The sequence below is a fragment of the Balearica regulorum genome, chromosome 8 (assembly GCF_011004875.1).
Source record: "Balearica regulorum gibbericeps isolate bBalReg1 chromosome 8, bBalReg1.pri, whole genome shotgun sequence".
NCBI classification, from domain to species: domain Eukaryota; kingdom Metazoa; phylum Chordata; class Aves; order Gruiformes; family Gruidae; genus Balearica; species Balearica regulorum.
The window spans coordinates 19,605,630-19,628,914 of NC_046191.1; the positions used below are offsets into that span (position 1 = coordinate 19,605,630).

Sequence of the window (23,285 nt, forward strand, 5' to 3'; positions counted from 1 at the left end):
CAAAAGTAAACAAACAAACCCCACAACCAAACTGAATATGTAAAGAGCTAGTTTGGTGTCCCAACCCAAGAATTCACTACCACATATACAGTCATTTGAGCAATTTTTCAGAACATTGTCTTTTTTAATTAGTATCTGGGAGGAAAACTGGAGCTATTGTGTTTTGGCTGGGTGTTAGTCAAAGTATTTCTTGCTGTTGAAAGAGACTATGTAGCTTTAAAGCAAACCTTTGAGAACTTTCATCCTTATTCTTACATTTGCTCCACTTTTCTATTAGTTCTCTTGCAATTTGTTACTATTTTATTTTAGTTCAGTGACAGAATTCTGAAAACAGCAAATTCCAAGAGCACAAGTGAAAAACATCCTCAAAATGTTAGCATTATGTTCACTGTGGGATTGCATTTTTGCATTCAAAAGGAAGACAATGAATCTAGACTTCTTGGAGGAGAACCTTAATGTTAGTTTGGATCATTATCCAAAGTTTGGAAGATGAGTTATATTTATTGAACCAGTGAGGTACTGCTTATGTGACCACAACTGAACTGACTAAACTTGGAGTCTAAGACTTGCTACAGTGAATGGGATGGCCCTATAATCCACCTTTAGAACTTCTAAGGAATGACCATTATAAGTTCAAATTGCATTTGTAAGAACCTCGCCCTTTCTTTCCTCTTTCCCTAGACTTTCTTGCTTGTTTTAACCTTTTCTTCTGAGATTTCAATTACTACTACTCAGTACCTGCATGTCTTGATCTCTTGCCTGTTTTTAGCAATTTATTCATTCTCCTCTTCTGCAGGACTGCAGGCCTTCTTGACTGAAAGGTATTTCAACAATACAATCTGGACAACTGTGTTGGTTTTTGCGTGGCAAGGTTTTGGTAGCGGGGGGGGCTACAGGGGTGGCTTCTGTGAGAAGCTGCTAGAAGCTTCCCCTGTGTCTGACAGAGCCAATGCCAGCCGGCTCCAAGACAGACCCGCCGCTGGCCAAGGCCAACCCAATCAGTGCCTCTGTGATAACATATTTAAGAAAGGAGAAAAACAGTTAGAGAGCGCTTTTGCAGCCAGAGAGAGGAGTGAGAAGATGTAAGAACATCTGCAGACACCAAGGTCAGTGAAGAAGGAGGGGGCGGAGGTGCTCCAGGCGCCGGAGCAAGATTCCCCTGCAGCCCGTGGTGAAGACCATGGTGAAGCAGGCTGTCCCCCTGCAGCCCATGGAGGGAGGATGAGGGGGTGTAGAGATTCCACTGCAGCCCGTGGAGGACCCCATGCTGGAACAGTTGGAGACACCTGAAGGAGGCTGTGGCCCCGTGGGAAGCCCGCGCTGGGAGCAGGCTCCTGGCAGGACCTGTGGATCCGTGGAGGAGAGGAGCCCACGCCAGAGCAGGTTTGCTGACAGACTTGTGACCCCGTGGGGGACCCCACGCTGGAGCAGTTTGCTCCTGAAGGTCTGCACCCCGTGGAGGAGACCTCACGTTGGAGAAGGCCGTGAAGGACTGTCTCCCGTGAGAGGGACCCCACGCTGGAGCGGGGGAACGATGAGTCCTCCCCCGAGGATGAAGAAGCGGCAGAAACACCGCGTGATGAACTGACCGTAACCCCCATTCCCCATCCCCCTGTGCCGCTGGGGGTGGGGGGCGGAGGTTGAAGCCGGGAGTGAAGTTGAGCCTGGGAAGATGGGAGGGGTGGGGGGAGGTGTTTTTAAGATTTGGTTTTATTTCTCATCTCCTCTACTCTGTTTTGCTTAGTAATAAATAGATGAATTCCCTCTCTAAGTTTGGTCTGTTTTGCTTGTGATGACAATTAGAGAATGATCTCTCCCTGTCCTTATCTTGACCCATAAGTTTTTTTTTTTCATTGTACCTTTTCTCCCCTGTCTAATGAAAGAGGGAGGTGATAGAGCGGCTCTGGTGGGCACCTGGCCCTCAGCCAGGGTCAACCCACCACAACAACATAATTGCTTTGCTTCTCCTTTACCCTGGTAGTCATATGAGTCAAGCCGTATGATTTACAATTTCAGATTACAAAAGAAATATAATAAGCTTAAAGATTGGGGCACAGGTGTTTCTGAAGGTCAAATGTATGGCACAACTAAGTTGGAAAAAGAATAGGAGGATTAAGGTTTGCATTTCTTTTTGCTTAGTTACCATACACCAACTATTAAAGGTTTAGTCCATACTTAGTATGGCTGCTTCTGCTGCCTGTTTATGCTAGTCCCTTCAAGTTAGTGGTGAGATAAACTAGCATGTGAACATTCAGTGCATTAACTAAGCTGTGATAATAACATGGAAACATGTCTTTACTTGTGGTTCAAAACTCACTCTCATCTTATTTCAGATAACAGGGCAATTGGCAAGTTGACATCTGACTTGAAATGATGTAATTTGGACGATTATTTACTTAATAGTTAAACTGTGTTTTCTTCTATTTATATATTCTGCATTAAGATGGGACTGTGTGGGTTCAGTCTTGCTGAGCTGGAGCAAAGAATCCTGTCCTACCTTACAAGCTGTGCCTTAGCTGGCAGGCAGAGAGGATGAGCTTTCAGCTGTGGCTTAGGGTGTAGCTCTGTGCAGTAATGAACAGAGAATTTTCTCACGTTGGTTAGAGACATACAACTTCATGCCTTAAGGCTGAAAAGTAATATGATTTTTTTTTCCCCTTTGCTAGAATGGGATAAAACTTCACTATTTATTTTTCTTATGAAAGAGAGGTTAATTTATTTTCTGTACAAAAAAAGGAAAAAGTGTGCATATGTATCCATGTATTTATATATACACATGCACACATATGTATATTACATACCTACAGAAACTTCCCCATTTTTTTCTAAAACATGTAAAACACTGGCCTATGTAGCATAAGGGCAACTGTCCTGATGGGTATCACATTTGGACAGTTATGCACATTATATTCTCTGATGAATTCAATTTCAAATTTTAATTCCAGTGGACATGAGCTATACCAGAAAGCCCCATAAGCAGTATCTTTGCATGCTGAACAAGTTAAAAATCTTTTAACTGCTAGCACTGTCTTGAGTATTAGCAAGCTAAATAACTTCTCGTAGTGATCTGGCTTTAAATGTATGGTTTATCAGTAGTATCACAAACTATTAGTAGTAGCAACATGTAATATTAATAATTAGTAGCAAAGATTATTAGTAGGCAGATATTAGTAGCAATATGTAATACTAGTAAGTAGTAGCAATAGTAATAACATGTAATAGTAAACATCCTTTCTTAAGGAAAAAAAAAAAAAAGGAAGTAGAACACCAACAGTGTCTTTCTATGTATATTCATGGAGAGAAGCTTCATATTTCTTAAAACTTTACTAGTTTCTTCACATTCTTCAAGGGTCTACTTTCTGCTGCTTCCTTTGCTGTTATTGATCCTATGCTTATTTAACAAAGCCTACTTGTTTCACGTTTCTGATTTTACTCATTAAATTACATGTTTTGTTACCCTCGTCTACAATGTATTAGGGAACGTATCTGTTCCTGCTTGTTCCATCCAACTAAGAGGTTTACTACGTTAACCACCTTGTTCCCTGGCCTTTTTCATTCTCATTTTGTACCACCTTTGCTGAAGACCATCTGGATGATCCTGAAGGTACATACCCTCCAGCCCTGTTTGTCATGATTCTATGATCTTTAAATCAACACAGAGATCTAAAGTCTCTCTTGGTGTCCTCAGATTTAAAGATCCACCACTTCTGCATCTTCTGTACAGTTCCACTGTGTTCTTTATTTTATTATCACTAGAAAAGTATCAACCATTCACAACTCACACCTTTTCTTGTTGCTTCCTACTCTGCTATCAGTGCATTTCCTTTCTGAGTAAATTAAAATACTTAGAGGAAGAAGCCAACTGGATTCTATCCAGTGCATGCACTAGTAGAACACCTTTTTGCAGAAAATCTTGCTAAGTAAAACAGCTGAATTCTGGTTCTGGTTTTCTGGAATAGTCACAAAATAAGTCTGCCACAAAGTGGTCTAAAGCTGCCCAAGAAACTTGAATTAAGGCTATATCAGGATGCAATCTTTAATTATATGGCTTCATATGTTTTTACCACAGTATTGCTGCCACATTCAAGTGAGTAGACAGTTATTTAGTATTCATTTGTAGTATTAAAATTAATTTTGTAATCAGTATCTAGCACTAGACTTTAATGAACACCATCAAATAGGATGTAAAATTTAAAAATTCATTAAATGCGAAATATTTTAAAAAATACTATGTCTAAAGAAAGCTCCACCTAATTACAACCAGTTAGTACCACAGAAAACTTCTGCAAACGCTTCTCTGATATATTTCATGACAAATACTCTGAAAATGGGGAAAATGCAATTATAAGCCAACTTTGAATGTGTTAGATAACTTACCCTGAAGCAGCATCCTACAGTGATTCTATGGTAGAGTTAAAATGGTAGTTCAGATCCTTTTATCAGCATTTATTTGCCTTAGCAATAGAACTGTCATTTTTCTTCTCATCATCACCTGCCTCACATGCTGTGTCTCAACATTTTTGTAACATATGACAGAGCAGGCCTGTAGGCAACAGCCTGCTTATCTATACAATCCTAATCCAGTACAGGTTCATGCAAGAACTGCACTTGAACTCCCTGTCCAAATGGTTCTTGTACCACATTTCCCCCATCTCTTCCACCATAAATTGCTAGCTTGGGTACCACAGGCTCCTGGTCCAGCCAGTTCCACCTCACACCTTCTTATTAGATTGCCTTCTTTCAACCTTTTTCTTCTCCAGTCAATTAGCTCTAAATCCCTCCTTTCTGTTTTGCTCAGTAGCTCCAAGTGTCACCCTCCTGTTTTGCAACACACATCCAGTCTGCTTTTCTTGCCTAATCATTTAATTCCCTCCCAATACCAGAATCATTGTTCAGCCTAACCTCCTTGCTCAATAGGTCTCTAGGCCCTCCTTCCACTGGCTCTCTGACCCAAGGTGGCTCAGCCTCCTTTCCTAAATACTGTCTTGCTAAGCCACTCCAGTTTCTGCAGCCCTTCTTCACTGATTTCTTGTCAAGCCATTTCTTTCTCTTCAGTCTCAATCTTGCCTCATCCTAATGCACGCCTTTCATCCCTTATCTGGTTTTATCCCCCTGCATTCAGATCAGTGAGATCATTCTTAAAGCCAAGAACTATAACCTATGCGTAGTCTAGCTGCGTTTTGGTATAAGACAGTCATTACAGAAAAAGCCTTTGAGCTTGCATAGTACTTGATCAACAGCTGACTGCTTAGTCTGTACGGAGGAAGGTCGCAGCCCCAAGGCAAGAATTGTTACAGAAGGCATACAAATCTATTTTGCAAAAGTCAGTAATTTGGCACTGTGAAGGAACAAGTGAAAACCTTATTCAGTAATGTTACATGGATTATTGTATAGGACCTGTTATTAAGAGCAGATCATTAGGCTTCTAGAATGTTTAATGTCTCTGACATGGTTAATCAGAAGGGCTGCTATGATAATTACTAACTTGTGAAACAATGGGTGGAGATAGGACTTCAATTTTAGAAACCCACTTCAAATTACCACACTGCTCCTCTACCTTCTATCTTTCCTCAGCTGGTGAGTGTGTAGCAAAATTGTAATTGAGTCGGAGTGTTAATAAATGCAAAATATTGCATACAGAGGAGAAATTCTACTTTAATTCTCAAAAAAAAAAAAAATCTGAATATATTGACTCAAAACAATGATTAAGAAATACTGTCCTTGCCAAGGACAGAAGTTTAATGTGTAAAATTACTAAATACTAAACAGTTTAAAAGTCCTTTTAGTGAGAGGAAGTAGGAGACAGTAGTTTCCAGGAATATGTCAACCAGGAGAAGAGTTCTGCAGAGTCTAAAAATTGGACCCTCACTACTGGTCTTTCATGATGATTAACTAAGCAAATAGATCTGCACACAGAATGTATTAAAATCCTTGTTCTATTAGCATCCTTTCTACACTACCAATGTTAAATTATACTTTGAACACATCATCATAATAAGTATTTGTGGCCATACCTCCTGGAAAACAGAAATATGGGTCTGATGAAGTTATTACAGGTTTAAACGTAATGGCCAAACAACTTGACCAAATATGAGAGGTATACAATTCCTTTTTGAGTGGTTATAACAATTCAAGCTTCATCACCTGGAATAAGAAGGAACCATAGCATGCACAGTGATGATGACACAACTTTTCAAAAGTTCTCTCTCTCCTATATGCTAGTTTCTGCCAAATTTAAGTCTGCATTGCAAAGCGTGGCGATAAAACAGAATGACCTTGTTACATTTTCTTCATATATTGAAAGTAATTTGTTTCATTCTCAAAAATAATTGGACCACACTGGCATGACATCTTTTATTAAACAAATTAATATCCACGCTGAGGCAGATAGTTCTGCCAACTTTCAGTTTACAACATTATAAATCAGCAAACATATAAACAGCTGAAAAGCACTACTTATGAGGAAATTGTGGGGTGATCTCAATAAAAGAATTACAGCTCTACCTAGGAAACAGGAATTCGCTGTAAACCTATTTTAAATGCCTTTGTTTAAATTACTGAATTCAGATATCAAACTCGACACCTTGACTTTGCAAAGATCTATTATAATGTTCATGAATGCCTTTTCAGTAAAATGTTCCTTAAAAATGTCCTTCAGTTTTCTTACTTTTTGATGAAAAAGGGAACAGGTTTTTAACCAAGCATTATTTAAGTGTGATAAGAAGTTAACATCGATAGCTTCTGGTCTTCTATTTTATGTAGCTAATAAAACAATACAGTATTTGAGATAAGCTAGAAATAAACATTGAGGAGTGAAATACCATGGTTTTCAGATCAGCAAAAGGTGTCAAGATCAAACTGGGCTGTGATTCACTTCAGGAAAAAACTGAGCAAGCTGAACAGGAACATTTTGTTTCAGTCACTATTTTTCTACCTGCATACCTAGTCCGAATGAGGTAGGTGAAGCACAAAATGTTAACTGTCACTGACTGTTAAGAAATGCAGAGTATTGCATTTTGGAGGAAAAAAATTTAATTCTATGTTTATTTCACATAGACTGTCCAATGATGCTGACTCACAAAAGGAGTATCAGCATTCTAAGCAGCAATATGGACATCTTTCTGTAAAACAGTCAAAACCAGAAACCAACCAAAAGGAAAAGCACATGAACACAGTAACTAAAATAAAATTGAACTCTTACTACAAATCAGTGGTTTGCTCTCATCTGAAATACTAGGTGTGTTTTCTGGGCCAGTAGAGTATGAGTAATTATTATACTTAATGACAACAAAAATTAGAATGGATGTCAAACACTGTACTTTAGAACTAAGTTGGTGTGTAAATGTTTGAAATTAGAGTTTGATCCACTGTGAAAGCAGGTATGTAGAGCCCATACCATCTCTTAGAGTATCTGATACTATCTATGTACAAACAGGAGACCAGATAATTTCTGAGTCTGGTCTCATAATGGTAATTCCTATGTTCTTTCACATTTTCACCTGAACTTCTAAATTTATGAACTGTGCTTATGAAAAATCATCTCTCGTATCTTGGAAAGGCGTGAGGTATTCAGTAAAGCTAAGAGTTGTTTTTATAGATGATAGATCACAGTCACATTAAAAAAATAGGTGTACAGAGCAAAAAATATGGTCAGAAATCAAGGAAACGCAGAAAGTAGACTTGTGTGTAGCAATTAAGCCCCTGTGGGTTATGGTGTCAACAAAGATTAGGACAAGTACTCCTATCCCCATACAGGGGGAAGTAAGGCAGTAATGGCACAGAAGTCTGCAAACATCAATGTATTTTAAACCCAATGCTCTGTACACCCTGAGACCTCTAAGCATTTTTTTCTATACACCCTTAACTTATTCTCCCCATTCTATTCACAGATTATACTTTCCTCCTCAGAAAGATGACCTTCCCACATCTTAAGGTCCTGTAACATCCCAGTCATCTGAGGAGCATGCAGATGGGTAAGAAAAGGGCAAGAACAAGAGGAGAAAACAGGAGGTACAAAGAAATGGAAGCACGTCTTCTCTCTCTGTTCTGCAGATCAAAGACAGTTTATGTCCATCTCAATTTCACCCTGTAGGCCCCACTCTGGAGATCAAACCTGTGCTATAATCAGCATACGTTTCATGGAGGTAGAGGCTTATGGATTTTGAGTGGCTGATACCATACCCACGACTACTTTCACCCGCACTGGTAGTTTCAAGTTGTATGAAAGTGACTAAACATATAATGATTCTATTTGGTTAATATTAGCTGATGAAGCTGTCATTGAGAATAGTCTGTATCATTATTCATATACACACATATATGAACTGATACATATTAAATGTAGTTCAACTTCAGATGTATAACTTGCTTCTGTTAAAAATCAAGCAACAAACCAATACTCTGCTATAGCACTTCAGCAGAATGACAAAACCTTACCACTTAACACTGATGATTGCATTAATAGAGCAGTTCATTAATTTCCTGCAAAACCATGCCAAATTCTACAACTAAGAGATATACCTAAGAGATAACACAGATTTCACAAAAGAGACCACATCAATGGCTGGAACTGTCCTTGCTCCACTAGTTATTAAGTTTCATATGCCATAGTACTTTACTTAACATTAAACAAGTGAATAATCTTACTGAAATTTATATAGACTTAAAAATTAAGCAAGTGCAAGCCTACAGAATGGAGACCAGCGCTATACAAATTACCTTCAAACGTAACTAAGATACATGGTACAGTGTGCATCTTACAGCTTACGTCAACTTACATAAATTAATCTCATTCTTCTGCCACCTTTCACAACGTTTGTAAATTGCTCTCCCTGATATTAATATATGTTACATTGGACCTACAATAAACAACATGATTTTTCATTTGAATTATTAGATGATATGTTGTTCTCAGAATATAGTTGGGTGTTGTATGCAAGTGCCAACAGCAAATATACAGGTTCTTCCTGTTCTGAGAGAAACCAAATCAGAGCATCTTCTTATTTGTTAACCTAGACTTCATTTAAAAAACCATGTACTCATGAAACTATTAGTGGGACAAATACTCACTCCATAACAATTTCTTATATTCTTGACTTTTACATACTCCTTAAAACTGGCTAAAATCAAGATTGACTGAGGACATGACTTAAGAACTGTTTAGCAATTTTATTCTTGCTTTTTATTAAGAAGACTTTGGTTTTTTTGTTTTTTTTTTTTTTTTTTAATTGTGAAATTAAATAATTGCTTAGGCTGTTCCTGCTGCTTAACACTTCAGACAGGGGACCATAGCCTAACACTTGCTGTTTACGAGGTCTCCTGATGTCCATTATAGGGTTTTAAAGTTTTAATAGTAAATATGTATTTTTCTTCCTACAGGCTTCAGTCTTCACTTCAGAGTGCACTTTTCTAGTTTAAACAGCGTGCTTTCTATGGATGTTCTTACATAGCTAGTAAGAAGCTTGAACCATACCATGGACCATATTAAAAGCTCAGTTGTCAATTTGATTTTGCTTCTTCAAAGAAACTACACACACTATTATTAATACAGGTGACAGGCGTGGTACTCTTTGCTTTGTTTTCTTCCAAGCTCTACTTTTTCTACCTTTCCACCTCTAGCTTTTAGATCTGAGATACAATTGAATTAATGTTGCTGTTATTTGCTACCTTGGAAAACTCTCACAGTTGACTTGTACCAAGATACTGAGGAAACAAAATGACTGCAATGTATAAAGTATTGAAATACAGCACATCTCAAACTGCAGAACGAGGAAGGAGCTTTTGTCACAAAAGCATTTGATCTGTGTGGGTGATTTTATCAAGGACATGCTTAGCCATGAGTGTTGTTGGAAACTGATGAAATAATGGATCAATAAAAACGCTCATGTTTGGAACTAAGTGCCCATTTATCAATCATGCAAACAAAGTTATTCTGAAAAAAAAAAAAAAAAAGCCAACATTCAGAGTAGAAGCAGTAGAAGAAACAGTTGAGGTTGGATGCATGAGACAAGTTTCTCAGAAGAATGATAGGTGTATGTGAAATTATTTAAGGACAAGTTAGAAGAGAAATAAAATGTGTAATAGGACATGGTTTGGCTAGCTTCAAAAAGTGGGATAAGGACACCTGCCGAAGACAAACATAGCAGAACACCAGTCATGCAAACAACAAAGGTCAGCATGGCCCAAACAGATGGATGCTGATGTAAACAAAAGTTAGGCTGTAGGAGATAGCTAGTTCTGAGGGAGGGCACAACCAAGCTAAGCTTAAGGAGGGAAGAGAACTTGTTAAAGAACGCATAGCAATATCAGAGCGCTCTTGATCTCTGCACAGACATTGAGATTAAAAGTAGAAGTAAAACTGTAAAGATTCTGTAAACCTGAAAAACTTGTAGAAATTTTCATTTTTGTAATGATTTGAATTATAAGAAGTTTACGTTGATGAAGAAACTCTCTCATTTTAGGTTCTCACATTTACATACTGCCAGAGTATCTAAGATTTAAAAACACAAGATATTTTTACAAACATTCATCTTATAAAACAAGATGAATTTACTAATGCTGTGTGATTCTGCTGTATATTCCTGAGGATCAGAAACACTTTTAAACAGTTTATGATTCTTTTTCCCAAAACACCAATGTACAGCAGGTATTTTAAAGCAGGGAGATTACTGATTTGCCCAAGGTCACAGAACAAGTACCAGAGAACTAGATTCAGTAGTCCTGACTCCAGTGCTCTAGAAAAATGTGAACAATTTGATGTTTTGAGACTCCAGCTTTTACATCAAAACATAAACTTGTCCCAAAATATCTGATGCTACCAAGGATGGGGAGAGGGAGTGAGAAAGAAAAGTGTATGTGGTGATTCACAATGAAGTAAACAGAGATTACTTCTCATCAAACTGTGGCTTCAGCCCTGCTGCTCCAGACAGATGTATTTGAAAGAAATAGGAATACTCAATAAGTGGACTGTCCTATGCACATGCTTTTATAATACAATAACGAAACCACAACATTCAAAGGTATTCCAATGTTTTAAAAGCCTGTATGAAAACCTTTCTTAGACTAAAAATAGATATTATTGACTCTAGACCACATTTTGATCTGTGTTTAAGTTTGATGAGAGAAATTGTTTTGTCATTTCAGTGTTAAACCATTGCACCAATACAGGCTTTAAATATTTAACTGATGAGTTTCCTGTAGAAAGTACAGCCTCATATACATTATCAGGTATCTTCCTGAGGGATATGACCACAGGGGAAGATCCAGTGTAAATACAGTTATGCTAGCATGGGTGTTTTGCTGGTACAGCTTGACTTGGCAAACTGTTATTAACTCTGGCTGCAAAAAGCACCTGTGCAAGTATAACTGGTTTGTAGGAGAAGGCTGGCTAGTATCTCCCACTGTACCTGGTGTGGCTCTGCCAATGACAGGGATTGTTTTCCTGGAACTTAGACAGGTGACAACTCATTCCACCCTCTGCCTGAAAGTCAATCTCGCAGCTCTTCTCATGGCCCTTAAAAAAAAAAGACAGCGTGGCAAAACTTAGATCAAAGTCTCTCTAAAGAAGTTTATTTTATATGTGTCCTCACATTTACATGGCATTCATAATCCACGCTCAGAAATAACGCTGTACACCCACACAAAGAACCCTCCACGTGGAAGCGAATGACCAGAGCCACACACAGCAGTAGGTGCCAAGCCGAGGATGCCTGAGAAAATGAAAAACGTAGGCCGAGGCTGAAGCTGAGGCCGAGGCGCCGGCCCGGCCGCGGGGGAACGGCCTGGCTGTCAGGCTCCTCAGCCCGACCTCCCGGCGAGGACAGCCAGCGGCAAGGCCGGCCCCGCTGGCGCGGGAGGAAACGCCCCTTCCCTTTCACCCGCTGCCCAGCGCAGGGGCACGCCCGCTGCCGTGGGAGGCGGGGATGGAGGCGTTAATTACCGTTGCCCCCGTTGCAAAGCCTGGCCCGGGCCGCCGCTCCCCAGGCGAAGCTCGGTGCGGGCCGTCCCGCCGGCAGAGGGGAGGCCGGGCGGGCCCCGCCCCCCTCCGGCATTCCCTGCGCCTGCTCGGCTGGCTCGGCTGCGCTCCGCTCGGCTCGGCTCGGCTGGGCTCCGCGGTTGCACTCGCGCCATGGCCGCCTACAGCAAGTACCTCACCGTGCGCCACTCCGCCATCGCCGGGGCCACCGCCGCTGCCTGCGCGCTCCTCTGCCTGCTCAACAAGCGGCGGCGGCAGCTCAGTACGGGTGAGCGGGGAGGGCTGGGGGAGGCGAGCGGCGGGGCCGGGAAGCCAGGCCCTGGGTGTGCGCGGGGCGGGAGGGGCGCCGGGGGCCAGCCGCGGGGCGAGCGCTGGGAGGCCGAGGCAAGCGGGAGCTGTGTTCGCCCTCGTCGGCTCCCGGCCTGACGGAGAGGCAGTCCTCGTCCCTGCTGTTACGGGGCGCTGCTTCCCGCACCCTCCCCGGGGAGGTGGCCCCTGTGGAGAGGGGCCAGGCTGCTTTCCCCTCCTGCCTTCCCTGAGGTGCGGTCGATGCTGCTCTTCTTGTATCCAACCACCGCCACCTTGTTACTCAAAATTATAGTCGTTTTCTCCATTTTCCTGGCTGCGAACTAACATTAATGAATGGTTGACTTCTAGGGATGCCCTAGGATGCCCTACCTGCATAGGCAAATAATGGACCCCACCTGTTGCTTTAATGCTGCCGTGTGGCAGTAAGGTGCCAATTTCAAAGAGGTAGTACCTGATCATGTTGCCTGTGAGGATGCCTTAGTGGTATACGTGTGCTAGGGTGTGTATTTGTTAATCTCCTATGAAGCACTTGGGTACCATGAAGTATGGCAGATGAAGAATACACCTCAGACTCAATCCTCACATAATTTTAGCGTATTTGTGGCTGTAGACTATTGATCATGTGCTAAAGACATGGTATCTTGCAGTAGTACAGTTAGATACCATGTAGTCAGTACGAACTTATCCTGGTGCTAGATCTTGACAGTGAAATGAACTTACTCAACAGACTTAAGTAATAATATACTTGCGATTAAGCCACAATCCAGTTTTATTTTACTTAATTCCTTTAATACACATGATACCTTTAAGGGCTTCATGAAGTTAGGTAACTTTGTCATATAACATATCAGAAATTTACATACTGCTGACAATTCATGCATTTGCTACCTTACATTGTTTCCTGAGAATAGAAACAAGAAGATCCCAAACTATTGCTGAGAGTTGCTCTTCTATCAAACTCATAGGGAGGGCTATTTTTCAGGTATCTCTGCTTAACCTTGTAAAAAAGGAGAAAAGCTGTATAGAAGGGCTAAAAATGATGAGCTGGGAGAGTTACTGACACTGTAGTGCAAGATTTTCACACTTAACATATTATAATAGTGTTTGTAAGAAAGACTAGACCATGTGGATGTTCTGGGAGCATCTACACTTTAATTTAGATCAAGAGTATTCTTTCAAGAGTGAATCTTCCAATTGTCCGTGTTTACCTTGCTTTGCCTTTACTGAGCAGTGATCTTAGAGCACAGAAACTAGATTAATTCAGATCGGAGCACATCTTCAAAACAACACTGGACTTGTATCTACATTGGAAGTGGATTTTAGTATATTCCCACTACTAGTAGCATGCAATTGACAGGAGGCAGGCTAGAACTTGTCCGAGTAATCTCCCTGCCCCTGAAATAAATATAGTGTGGGTCCTGGGTTGTCCCAATAAATTGTTTTGCTTACAATTCTTCTGATGTTGTTTCTCCAGGACTTGACAATGGCAATGCATCTGTTACCTTGGGAATGAACATACTGAAAGTCAGAAGGACTTTATTTGGAATGTGTTCCTTCCTGCAGGAATCTTTGATTTTGCTAGGTACAGTGTTAAAAATTGGAGGACGTTCTTATGTATTAGTGGAACAAACACTATTACAAGATTAGTGAGAATTGGAAAGTGGAGATAACTTATGAATTATGTTTCAGCTAATTCAGCAGTTGAATGGAGTTGTGAGAGCCTGACCTGATCTGTCCCTTTTCCTCTGTTTGCAGTCTGCAGTCTTTCTGATATCTCATCCTTTACTTCTGTAGTCTTTCCCTCTCAAGCCATTTTGCATTGTCAAATCTATTAGAAATACAGTGACTAAAAATAAGTACCATGCTTGCAAACTTGATTGTTCCACTTGTGCCTATGTGTTGCTTTACACTTTTGAGTTCCTGCACAGCTTAGGTTTATCTACTACTGGTACTGTATTGCTGCCATAGATTCCAAATTCTAATGTCCAATATTCAGTTGTTTCTATAGTAGTAGTGCTGCTGCTTGAATGCTTTTTTTGAGGGTGGTTTTTCATTCTGGTCTTCATTCTTTTCTCCGTGTTTCTCTGAGGCAAACCTTTCCAGGAGCCTTACAGAATGCTACCTATCAAGACTCGGCAGTAGTTACATTGCCTATACCACCAGTCTAGACAAAAGCATCCAGTTAGTATCATTGCCTCATCTTTCTTTAGTCTTGTTAGTTCATGTATCATTCACATCTTAATGCTTTGTTGCTAATGTAAATTATAGCATGCTTTTGGAAAGGATTGTCGTTGTGCCAAATCTTTACATATTCCAGCTGGTAAATGATGCTGACATATAATAACAAGTGGTAAAACTTTGTGCAGTAATGATAAAATCTCCAGGTCCTAGTGTACCCTCTAATTTCTGTGCTCTATTTTTCTCTGTCTCTTTGGGGAGAGGCAGAAGTTGGGGGGGATATAGCTGCCCTAAATTTGTTTACTTATTCCTATGGAGAAGAACTTCGCTTGGCAATCTAGATAGTCTGGAAGAGGACTGGTAGTGTATCTGCTGCTTGAGGTTAACTGAGTAAAGTGTGTGAGGAATAGTGGTGATTTAGTTTTATAATGTGTGAGTTCCATTGTTAACCTTGTATATAATGCCTGAAAATGTTGTGTATGTTAGTGTGAGATGAATTTCAGCTTCTTGGAATTCTGGAAGATGAAATTCTAGTTTTGAGCTTCCTAAGGGCAAAGGTGAATGTTGCAGACTTGAATATAAACAGCAAAACAGTAGCCTTAACATTCAGGTGAGTCATGGAAGTGTTCTAGCACAACTGTAAACTTTGCAAGGAAAGTAGTGTTTGCAGGTAAAGTTTATTTAAGAATACATGTGTATGTATTTATGCTTCTTATACATACTTGTCTTCAAAATAAGATATGCTGTTGTATCACATTTTTCTGGGAATAATGGTCTGTTTTTCTGTTTTGTTTTTGTGTGCTTTTTTTCAATTTTGCTGGAATGTCAGCAATAGTCCAGTATCACTGCTGGCCAAAATTGAAAAGTAAAGTAACATACAAATTAAAAGGAAAAAATTAAAATCTTTTAGCAAATCAAATATGTTTGCATAACAAAATTATCTTACACAGACTTTTCATATTGTGTTCATTAATTTTTATGTAGAATAATCAGTTCTAGAAATAATAGCAGGAAGGAAAGAAGAGGCAACTTTCACCTGCTTTTCTGCTGTCAGACAATAGGGGCAAGGTTCAGTACAACTCATATCAAGTACTAATGTATGAATAATTAAGCTGTATATGTTATGCTAACCTACCTTAGTAGGTCAAAGGTCACTTAATTATTGCTAGCTGGATTAGTCACAGATGTAAGAGCTATTACATCACTTACTAGTTTTGCACAACTGAGAGGTGATATCACTTGCAGTTTACAATATATTTTAAGCACAACTTTCTAAAGTTGTCCAAAATAAAACAATATAGAAACTGTTTGCTTATAGTGACTTGTTAGTATTCCATGTTACTTCCTTGGAGTAAAGTGCGGAAAGAAGAATGCACTGTTGCTCTCCTCCAAAAGTCTATTTCCTTGGAAAAGCCTTAATTTCTTCTTGGGAGGATGGAAGTTGTTATATGTAAATGCAATTATGACTTCAGCTGTAGTATTTGGGTTTTTTAGAATGATAAGAAGTTGTCTTGTTTGAGAGACTACATTATCCTGGATATATGACAGAGGAAAAAACAATCATGACTTTAATCCATCTCGAGCTGTTTCTGTAAGCAGAAGTGACTCCAGCACTGATGATCAGTGTTTTGACAGTTGAACATGTTGCTTCTATTTAGGGAAATTACTTCTAAAATCTGTTTTAAAGACTAGTGGCTCTATTTCCACTGAGTATTGGAGAAAGATTTATAGAGTGGAAGAAAGAAGGAAAACCAGCAGAAGTCAGATCAGTATTCTTTGTACTTTGTTCCCTGTCAGTTAAAATAAAGTAAGTTTAATGACCAAGACTTTGTCACTAAGCAAGGTCTGAAAAGACTGATTTTTTTTTACAAGTTATAAAAGGTGTTGAAATAAAACTTTGAAACTAATCTTTACTGTATGCCTAAATGATGTTTTGTGCTGTACTAGAAGTATTGTGTGCAATACAAACAGCAAATGTTTCTCTTTTAAACAGCTGCTGTTACTAGGGTTATCAGTCTGTTGCTATGAATTACTATTTTAATTGAACACAAATGATCTCAACCTTACTGACAATGCATGAGTGGGGATTGTAGTTCACATTTGTGCCAAATGGCCAAAACTATTGAAATGCTGAGCCCCTGCCCTCCAAGCTTTACTCTCCTGTATGTAAAATAAAATGAAGTTATATGTTACCCATCATCCACAAAAATCTAATCCCATGTCTGTTTTATGAGCTTTGTCTTGAATATTAGACAGTACTGACTCAAACAAGAAGTAGCAGAATATTTGCTTAAGATTTGATTGCTTCAAAAGTAAAACCTTAAGGGGTCTTACATAAAGGAGCTGGATATCGTCCATTATCCCTCTAGTGAGAACTGTTCCTGAATATCCATGTAGTATACAAGTGGAGAATAATGAATTTGGGCTACTTTCAAAAGAAGGTATTTTAACTTATACAGCTTTCTGCTAGAAGAAGGAACTGAAAGAAGTAATAAAAGGTAATTAGGGTGAAGAGTTTGGCACTGCAAGATTAGGGAAAGGGAAGAAACATGAATGGAGTTAATAGGAATGAATTTGTAATATATGGAAAGAGGACAAAATAAAAGATTTTAGAATCTTTTCCTAGACTCACTGGCCTTTCTGATCACCCAGCCATGTCCACTAGCATCCAAGAGGATGCTAGGGTACGGACATTTAATTTTGTATAAATTGAACTTGTGGAGAAAATATGCATAAGGGAAGAAAAATGTATGCTTGGGGCTTTAGAGATTAGACATGGCTAAAGCAGGGGGAAGGGCTCATTTGAGGTGAGAGAGTCAACAGAGTTGTTGACACAGTCTATATCAAATAGGGTTTTACACAGCTCATCTTAGGTGACGCATGGCCTGCGCTTGCCTGTCATTGGATTTCTCAGCCTTTTTCTTCTGACAGAGTAGATGTTCTGCTTGTGTCATTGGTTGGACTGCCCCTGAACGTACAGTTTGGCAGTGATTGATACAAGTACAATCAGAGGTGATAGACGTGTTCAAACATTTGGAGGAGCTTTCAAATATAACACAGAAGCTTAAATGTAACAAGTGGCAGTTGTAACTTGAAGTCATGCATTTTTTATTCTGGTTTTGTATATTTAGGATGTTATTCTCTCTTGTTTGCCTCATTTCTTTAGGCTCTGAAGATGTTTGGGATAAGCCTTGCTAGTGTCCTTTGCATGAAGGGACGTGTTGTAGTTGAGTCTCTCCCAACTGTTTGACGAGAAGGGTGAAATTACATTGCCGCAGAGTAATAGACTGCTTGCATGTATGTAGAAGCTTCAAAGGTAACCTGTGCCGCTTTGCGAAAAGGTGGCAGGTATGTGTTTAAAAAAAAGAAAAAATCTCTACACAACTACATTAAAGTAGGTTTATCCAGAATGTGAATGTGACTGTTCAGTCCACTACTTGCTGTATGTGCACTAGCATTTAAAAAATAAACAAAAAAAAACCAACCCCAGAACATACAGGCAAGATTACTAGAAAATGCATCTAAAATACAATCTTGCAGAAAAACTTGCTTGGGGCTCAGAAAACCTGTCCTCAGCTGGAGGGTATGGAGACAGGAGAAACCAGATGATTCAGCCCTATTCCTAGCATTCAGACTGCCTTTGTTTTGGGCCTGGGTAGTTAATTAGTGGTTTCTGTCTTATTAAGTTGCATAAAATGATTGCTGTCTAAGTCAAGATCTAGTGTAAAAGTGTGTAACATTGTGAAACTATTTTTTTTTACTTTGTAGGGAACTAGCTAGAAGTCTTTGTGCTCTGGCCTGAGCTGGATAACAGCAGAAAATCTTAAGGAAAAACTAATAGCTCTGAGGTTTTTGATTACGTGTTACTTCATTATTGAGATGCAAGTTTCTACTGAAACTTGGAATTTCCTCTGCAACAGTTCTGCTTTGCCTTCTCAAATGTTTGTAGAAACTTTTTGAGCTTTAGCAATGCAGAGCAATTCAGGGCCCTTGCTTGCAGTGACATAGCTGTTTGTGACCTCCTCAGAGTTCCCTGCTTGGTTGTCTGAACACATTCCCCCCCACATTATTTTTGGTTATGCTGTAACTAGCCACCAACCTAGAGCCAAGAAAACTGTGCTCTTGTTTCTGTGTGTGCTCAGGGTGTACTGTATAAATGGCCGTGCTTTTGGACTGTGCCCAGGCTTCTAAGGTTGCTGCCCTTGACCTGAAGTAACTGTACTGTTGCTCTCTATTCCTCTGTGTGGGATCTGCAGTATGAAGTTATGTCAACCAATAAGTGTGATATGTGTGCCGCTATACTTTTCTCATTATAACTTTTGTTTCTTCACACTGTAACAAGGTATGCTGTTGCATTCCATCTTTACTCATTTGAATTGTATTCTGTCTTTACAATGTCACAGTAGTATCTTGAATCAAAAATGACCTGAAAACTGCACAAATAAATGAATCTGTAATAGTTCATGATTCTTGCATGTTTGGTTTTTTTTTTAAAGCTGCAAAAGTTACCCATTGCCATTCTAGAATGTAAGGTCTGCAAAATAAAAATGCAAAAGTTGCTTAGAGGTAACAACTCTTTGAAAAGCTCTGCTTATTCCTGAAACAGATATTCTTCCTTTACTCTGTGTTGGGCAGAAGCTAGTCATCCCACCCTACAGAAGGAAGGTAGCGTGACCTGCAATTTGTGCTTTTTTTTTGCAGTTAAGCACAACATAACATTTTCAAACCCTTATTTCCTCTTCACCTGTCATTAAACTGGAAGTCTTGCTTATCTCTCTTCATCTGCGATTCCCTCTTGTTATGCTTAGCTCAGTGTAGATTGCTTCTGCTGAACTTGGTTCTGGAAGGAGACAGGTATTTCTAGAGACAGTAATCCTTTAACTTTTTCTTGTTTGCTAATAAATACCACAGAACTAGTATTCCTGAGACCTTTCAGTAACTAGACTCAGTGGCCTCTTGAAGGCTTTTTCCCAGTTTCTCAAATCACTTCCTTTTTCAGTAGTGTTGAGAATTATAATTTTTGTAACTATTCTTGTTGCATGTTTCTTTAGAGAGAATAGCTTCACTGGTACAGCAATAGAGTTAAACTCAAAGACTGAGTGCTGTGACCAACATTTATTTGGAGACTGAAATTGTGTGGTATTATCAAGTTTTTGCCTCCCCCCTGTGCTACACTGCCGCCCTTGAAGTAGGATCAGCTGCCAAATGCCTGTACAGAGTCCTGAAACTATTAGTTTCTTTAAAACGTCTTGCTGGTTTTGGCTGATCATGTTTCTCGATGTTGGGGACAGGTGTTTTGTTGTATTGCCTACTGTCTATTGGGTAAGTACTTGCCTATTTACTTATCTTTAGTGAGTTGCTATTCAGTTACCATGCATGAATGAATGAAAAGTTTGGTGTAGTTGTGTCATCCCAGTACTACTGATACCTTTGTGTGTTACATGTATTTTTGCTGTAAAAGCTCTGTGCAGTTAAATAATGGATAGCAGGCTACGTTGGAGATACTGCTTTTCCTGAAACTTCTTCAGGTGATACATGTCCCCTTATCTCTCTAGCCTGTTTGTGTTTTAAAAAAAAAAAAAAAAGTGAAGTTATAGAGTGATTTAAGATAGAAGGCACCAAGGCATCTCAAGTGGTCACTTAATCCAAATGTCTGCTTAGAGCAGGATCCACACTGAATTCAGATGGGTTGTTGAGGGTTTTGTGCAGGCAGATCTTGAAAACATCTAATGGCAGATTCCACAGTCTTTGGACAACTTGTTACAATGCTCTGTTATCATAATAGTGACACTTTTAAATTTTTCCCCCCTTATATCCAGTTAGAACCTCCCCCGTTCAGTTCATGTCTGAACTGTTCAGTTTTTCTTCTGTGTACCCATGTAGAGAGTCTGAGTCTGTGTCCTCAGTGGCCTCTTAAGTAATGGAAAGCTGCTATTAGGTTCTCCCAGTGCCACCTTTTCTCCAGGATGATCAAGCCCTCTTCCCTCAGCCTTTCCTTAGAGGGCTAGTGTTTCACCTTCCTGACCATCGTGATGGCCCTCTGCTGAACCTGCTCAAGTTTAGCAATATTTTTTTTTTGCACTGGGGGTCCAAAACTGATCATAATACTTCCTATCATAAATGGTAACCTTGATAAGGCATGTCTAAGACATCGCTGTAGTTAAAAGTGACTTTTCATGTATGCCTGTTGTGGTCACTGAAGTGTTAGCTTGGCTTGAGTCTGACTTTAAACACCATGAGCATAAAGGATGGTTTTGAAAGAATGCTTTGTTTTGTTTAATGTGAAGGTAGCAGTCAGAGGAAACACCATGAAAACTGATTTAAATTAAACTCATGCGGATCTCTATTTTGTTACCATAGATGGTCATGTGAAGCAGATGAAAGTTGGGGGGGTTTAATTATTATTATTATTTTAATAGGACTAATTCTTTATAGAAGCTCCTTCTCTCCCTATCCTCTTTATAGAGGAAGATTTTTACAGAATTACTTAGTTTAGATATTCTGTAAGTTTATTCCATAGATCATCTGAATCAAAAATACTTTGTATCTCATTCTACATGATTTGTTCTTGGCTTTGTGATCTGCGTTGCTACATCAACCGTGGTGATCTATGGATGAAGTTCTGCCTTTGAAAGTAGAATGTGACTTATTGATGGCTTTAAAATTTAAGCCTGAGACTGTGGAAGTTTGGAGAAAGATTTCACTAGTGTAGTAGTACCTGCTGAAGACATGGAAAGAGATACATATAATTAAGATTTTTAATGCTTCTAAAGAAAATTGTAAAGAAACTATGCAGAAACAGTCTTTAACTATTCCTATCCAGATCAATAGATACATTTTAGTACCATAACTTATCTTACCTGTTTTTCTAAATATTGTCTGGGTAACCTTTTTCAACAACCTCACCATCACCGCCCCACCTTATATGTGAGGGCATGAAGGAAGTTCAAAAATCAGTCTGCCCATCATCTGCTTGCTACTTAATGAAGTCTGTTATTTCATGACTGTATTGGCAAGTGTTTTTCATAACTCCCTGGCAGTAAATTTAGTTTGTCAAATATCTTCCATGTGGAAAAAACAAAAAGCAAGCAGATGTTAATGAGTTATGGTGAGTTAAGTAATTCTGCTACAGAACTCTGGATTCTGTTGGTATGGTAAGAGCTTGGAAGAAAGCTAGCTTTTATATTTCTACAGGTTTTATTATTTCAGAGAAATAAATTAGAGCAATAGACAAGTTTTTGTGTAGGTTTGACTAAATGTTACTGTATTAATTTGTGCTGACTCATGCTTTCAAAATATTCTCTCCATACGTAAACTGTCATTCTTCAGTTTAAAATCATGTGTTGTTTTTAAGCTGCAAAGTTAGGCATTCATAAGTTCAAAATGTAATAATCTACTTTCCTGGATGAGATTGCTTTATGGTGTATGCCATACTTTTTTTTTTCCTTGCCATAAAGTCATCTTTTGAATATTTGTTCTTGTAGTCCTATTTTTGTCACCATGCCTCTTTTTTGTCCCATAAAGCAAGGTCCTGTATTTTCTTAGTATCTGTAATGTAATTGTTGAATTTTTTTATAAAATCTAATGCCTCAGGGGATCTGATGGCCGGAAGTAAAAAAGCTAATCCAAATCCAAGGAAGTGCAGGAGAAAAATATCAGGACTTTCTGATACAGAAGGAAAAGGGGAGAAGTGAATGGTCACTGCACAGCTCTGACTTTGAGGTAGAGAGGAACAGACATGTTCCCTATGGGACACATTTCACGTTGCTGCTGAATCCAGTGCTACTCCCATTCAAACTGTCTGGAAGTTGTCTCTACTTTGGGATCTTTCATTGTCCCAGCCAGTCCAGCTTCAGCCTCAATACATATGCTCAGGGAAGGGTTCATTGTGAGTCACTTGTGATGAAGTGAGAGCGACTACACTAGAGATCAAAAGTAGAACACTTCTGCAATTTCATAGTAGCTGCCTGAATTGTAGTAATATTGACTGAATAAGCACATGATGAATTGTAGTAACCAGAGCTGTATCATAGCTGTTACCCTACCACATCACCAAGTCAAGCATTAGCAGCACTTGAGCTTCCAGGCACTCCTATGATACTAAAAAGCATAGCTTAACTCAAACTGGAGAGCAACATGTGTGGATAGGGTAATCACTAAAGTTAACATTGCAGTGAAAGGCGGCCTTATGTTTCTGCTGCTCAATGACAGCCCCGGTACCAGAGGAGTTATTTGCAGCAGAGAATTTAGACAGCATGTAGCACTTACCTTCCTTCACCAACAAGGCTTGTGATGCCTCAACATTAAGTAAATGAGAGGTCTGGAATAATAGAGAGCTTGAATCTAGTCCAAATGTTAGAGCTCTCTGCTGTAACCAGATAGTCTTGTATTCTTGCTGACTAATTGAGGGTGTTATTTAGTCTTTAAATTCAACGAGAATGCAACCACAATTCTCACAAAAGAAGTTCTACAATAGTATAGTGGCATCTGGAGTAGTGCCAGTAGGTATCGGACTGAAAAAATGAGACTCTTGAGAGGGAAAAGTTCTGCAGTAATTGGCCTGTGGAAGTTTTATTCCAGGCAGAACTATGGCACAATCTTTTGTTACAAGTAAAATGATTTTTACTTGTTAAAATAAGAATGGATTTTATTTTTTTAATAGCAAGAGCAACATTTTTGGAGCTATGTAGCCACATTTATTTTTCTGCTTCTAGGTAATCCATGCTTCATACATAAGATTGTTTCCTTTCTTGTTGACATATTAGTATTGTTTTTGATCTTACATTAATTTTTTTTTTTTAGAAAAAGAGAACAAAACACTTTA

At 39.2% G+C, this 23,285-nt stretch overlaps 2 protein-coding genes across 2 annotated transcripts in view; one reads left to right on the forward strand and one right to left on the reverse strand.

Annotated features, from left to right (window-relative positions):
* Positions 1-11,481, reverse strand: part of ARHGAP29 (Rho GTPase activating protein 29) — a 78,414-nt gene extending 66,933 nt beyond the window's left edge. Inside the window, exon 1 of the mRNA XM_075759963.1 lies at positions 11,406-11,481. The gene's annotated coding sequence lies outside the window, so the exon portion shown is untranslated. The remainder of the gene's footprint in view (positions 1-11,405) is intronic.
* A 572-nt stretch (positions 11,482-12,053) lies between these two features.
* ABCD3 (ATP binding cassette subfamily D member 3) overlaps positions 12,054-23,285 on the forward strand; it is a 32,682-nt gene continuing 21,450 nt past the window's right edge. The window contains 2 exon segments of the mRNA XM_075759969.1: positions 12,054-12,224; positions 12,227-12,242. Of these exon segments, the coding sequence (XP_075616084.1) occupies positions 12,128-12,224; positions 12,227-12,242 (113 nt within the window). The 5' untranslated portion in view covers positions 12,054-12,127.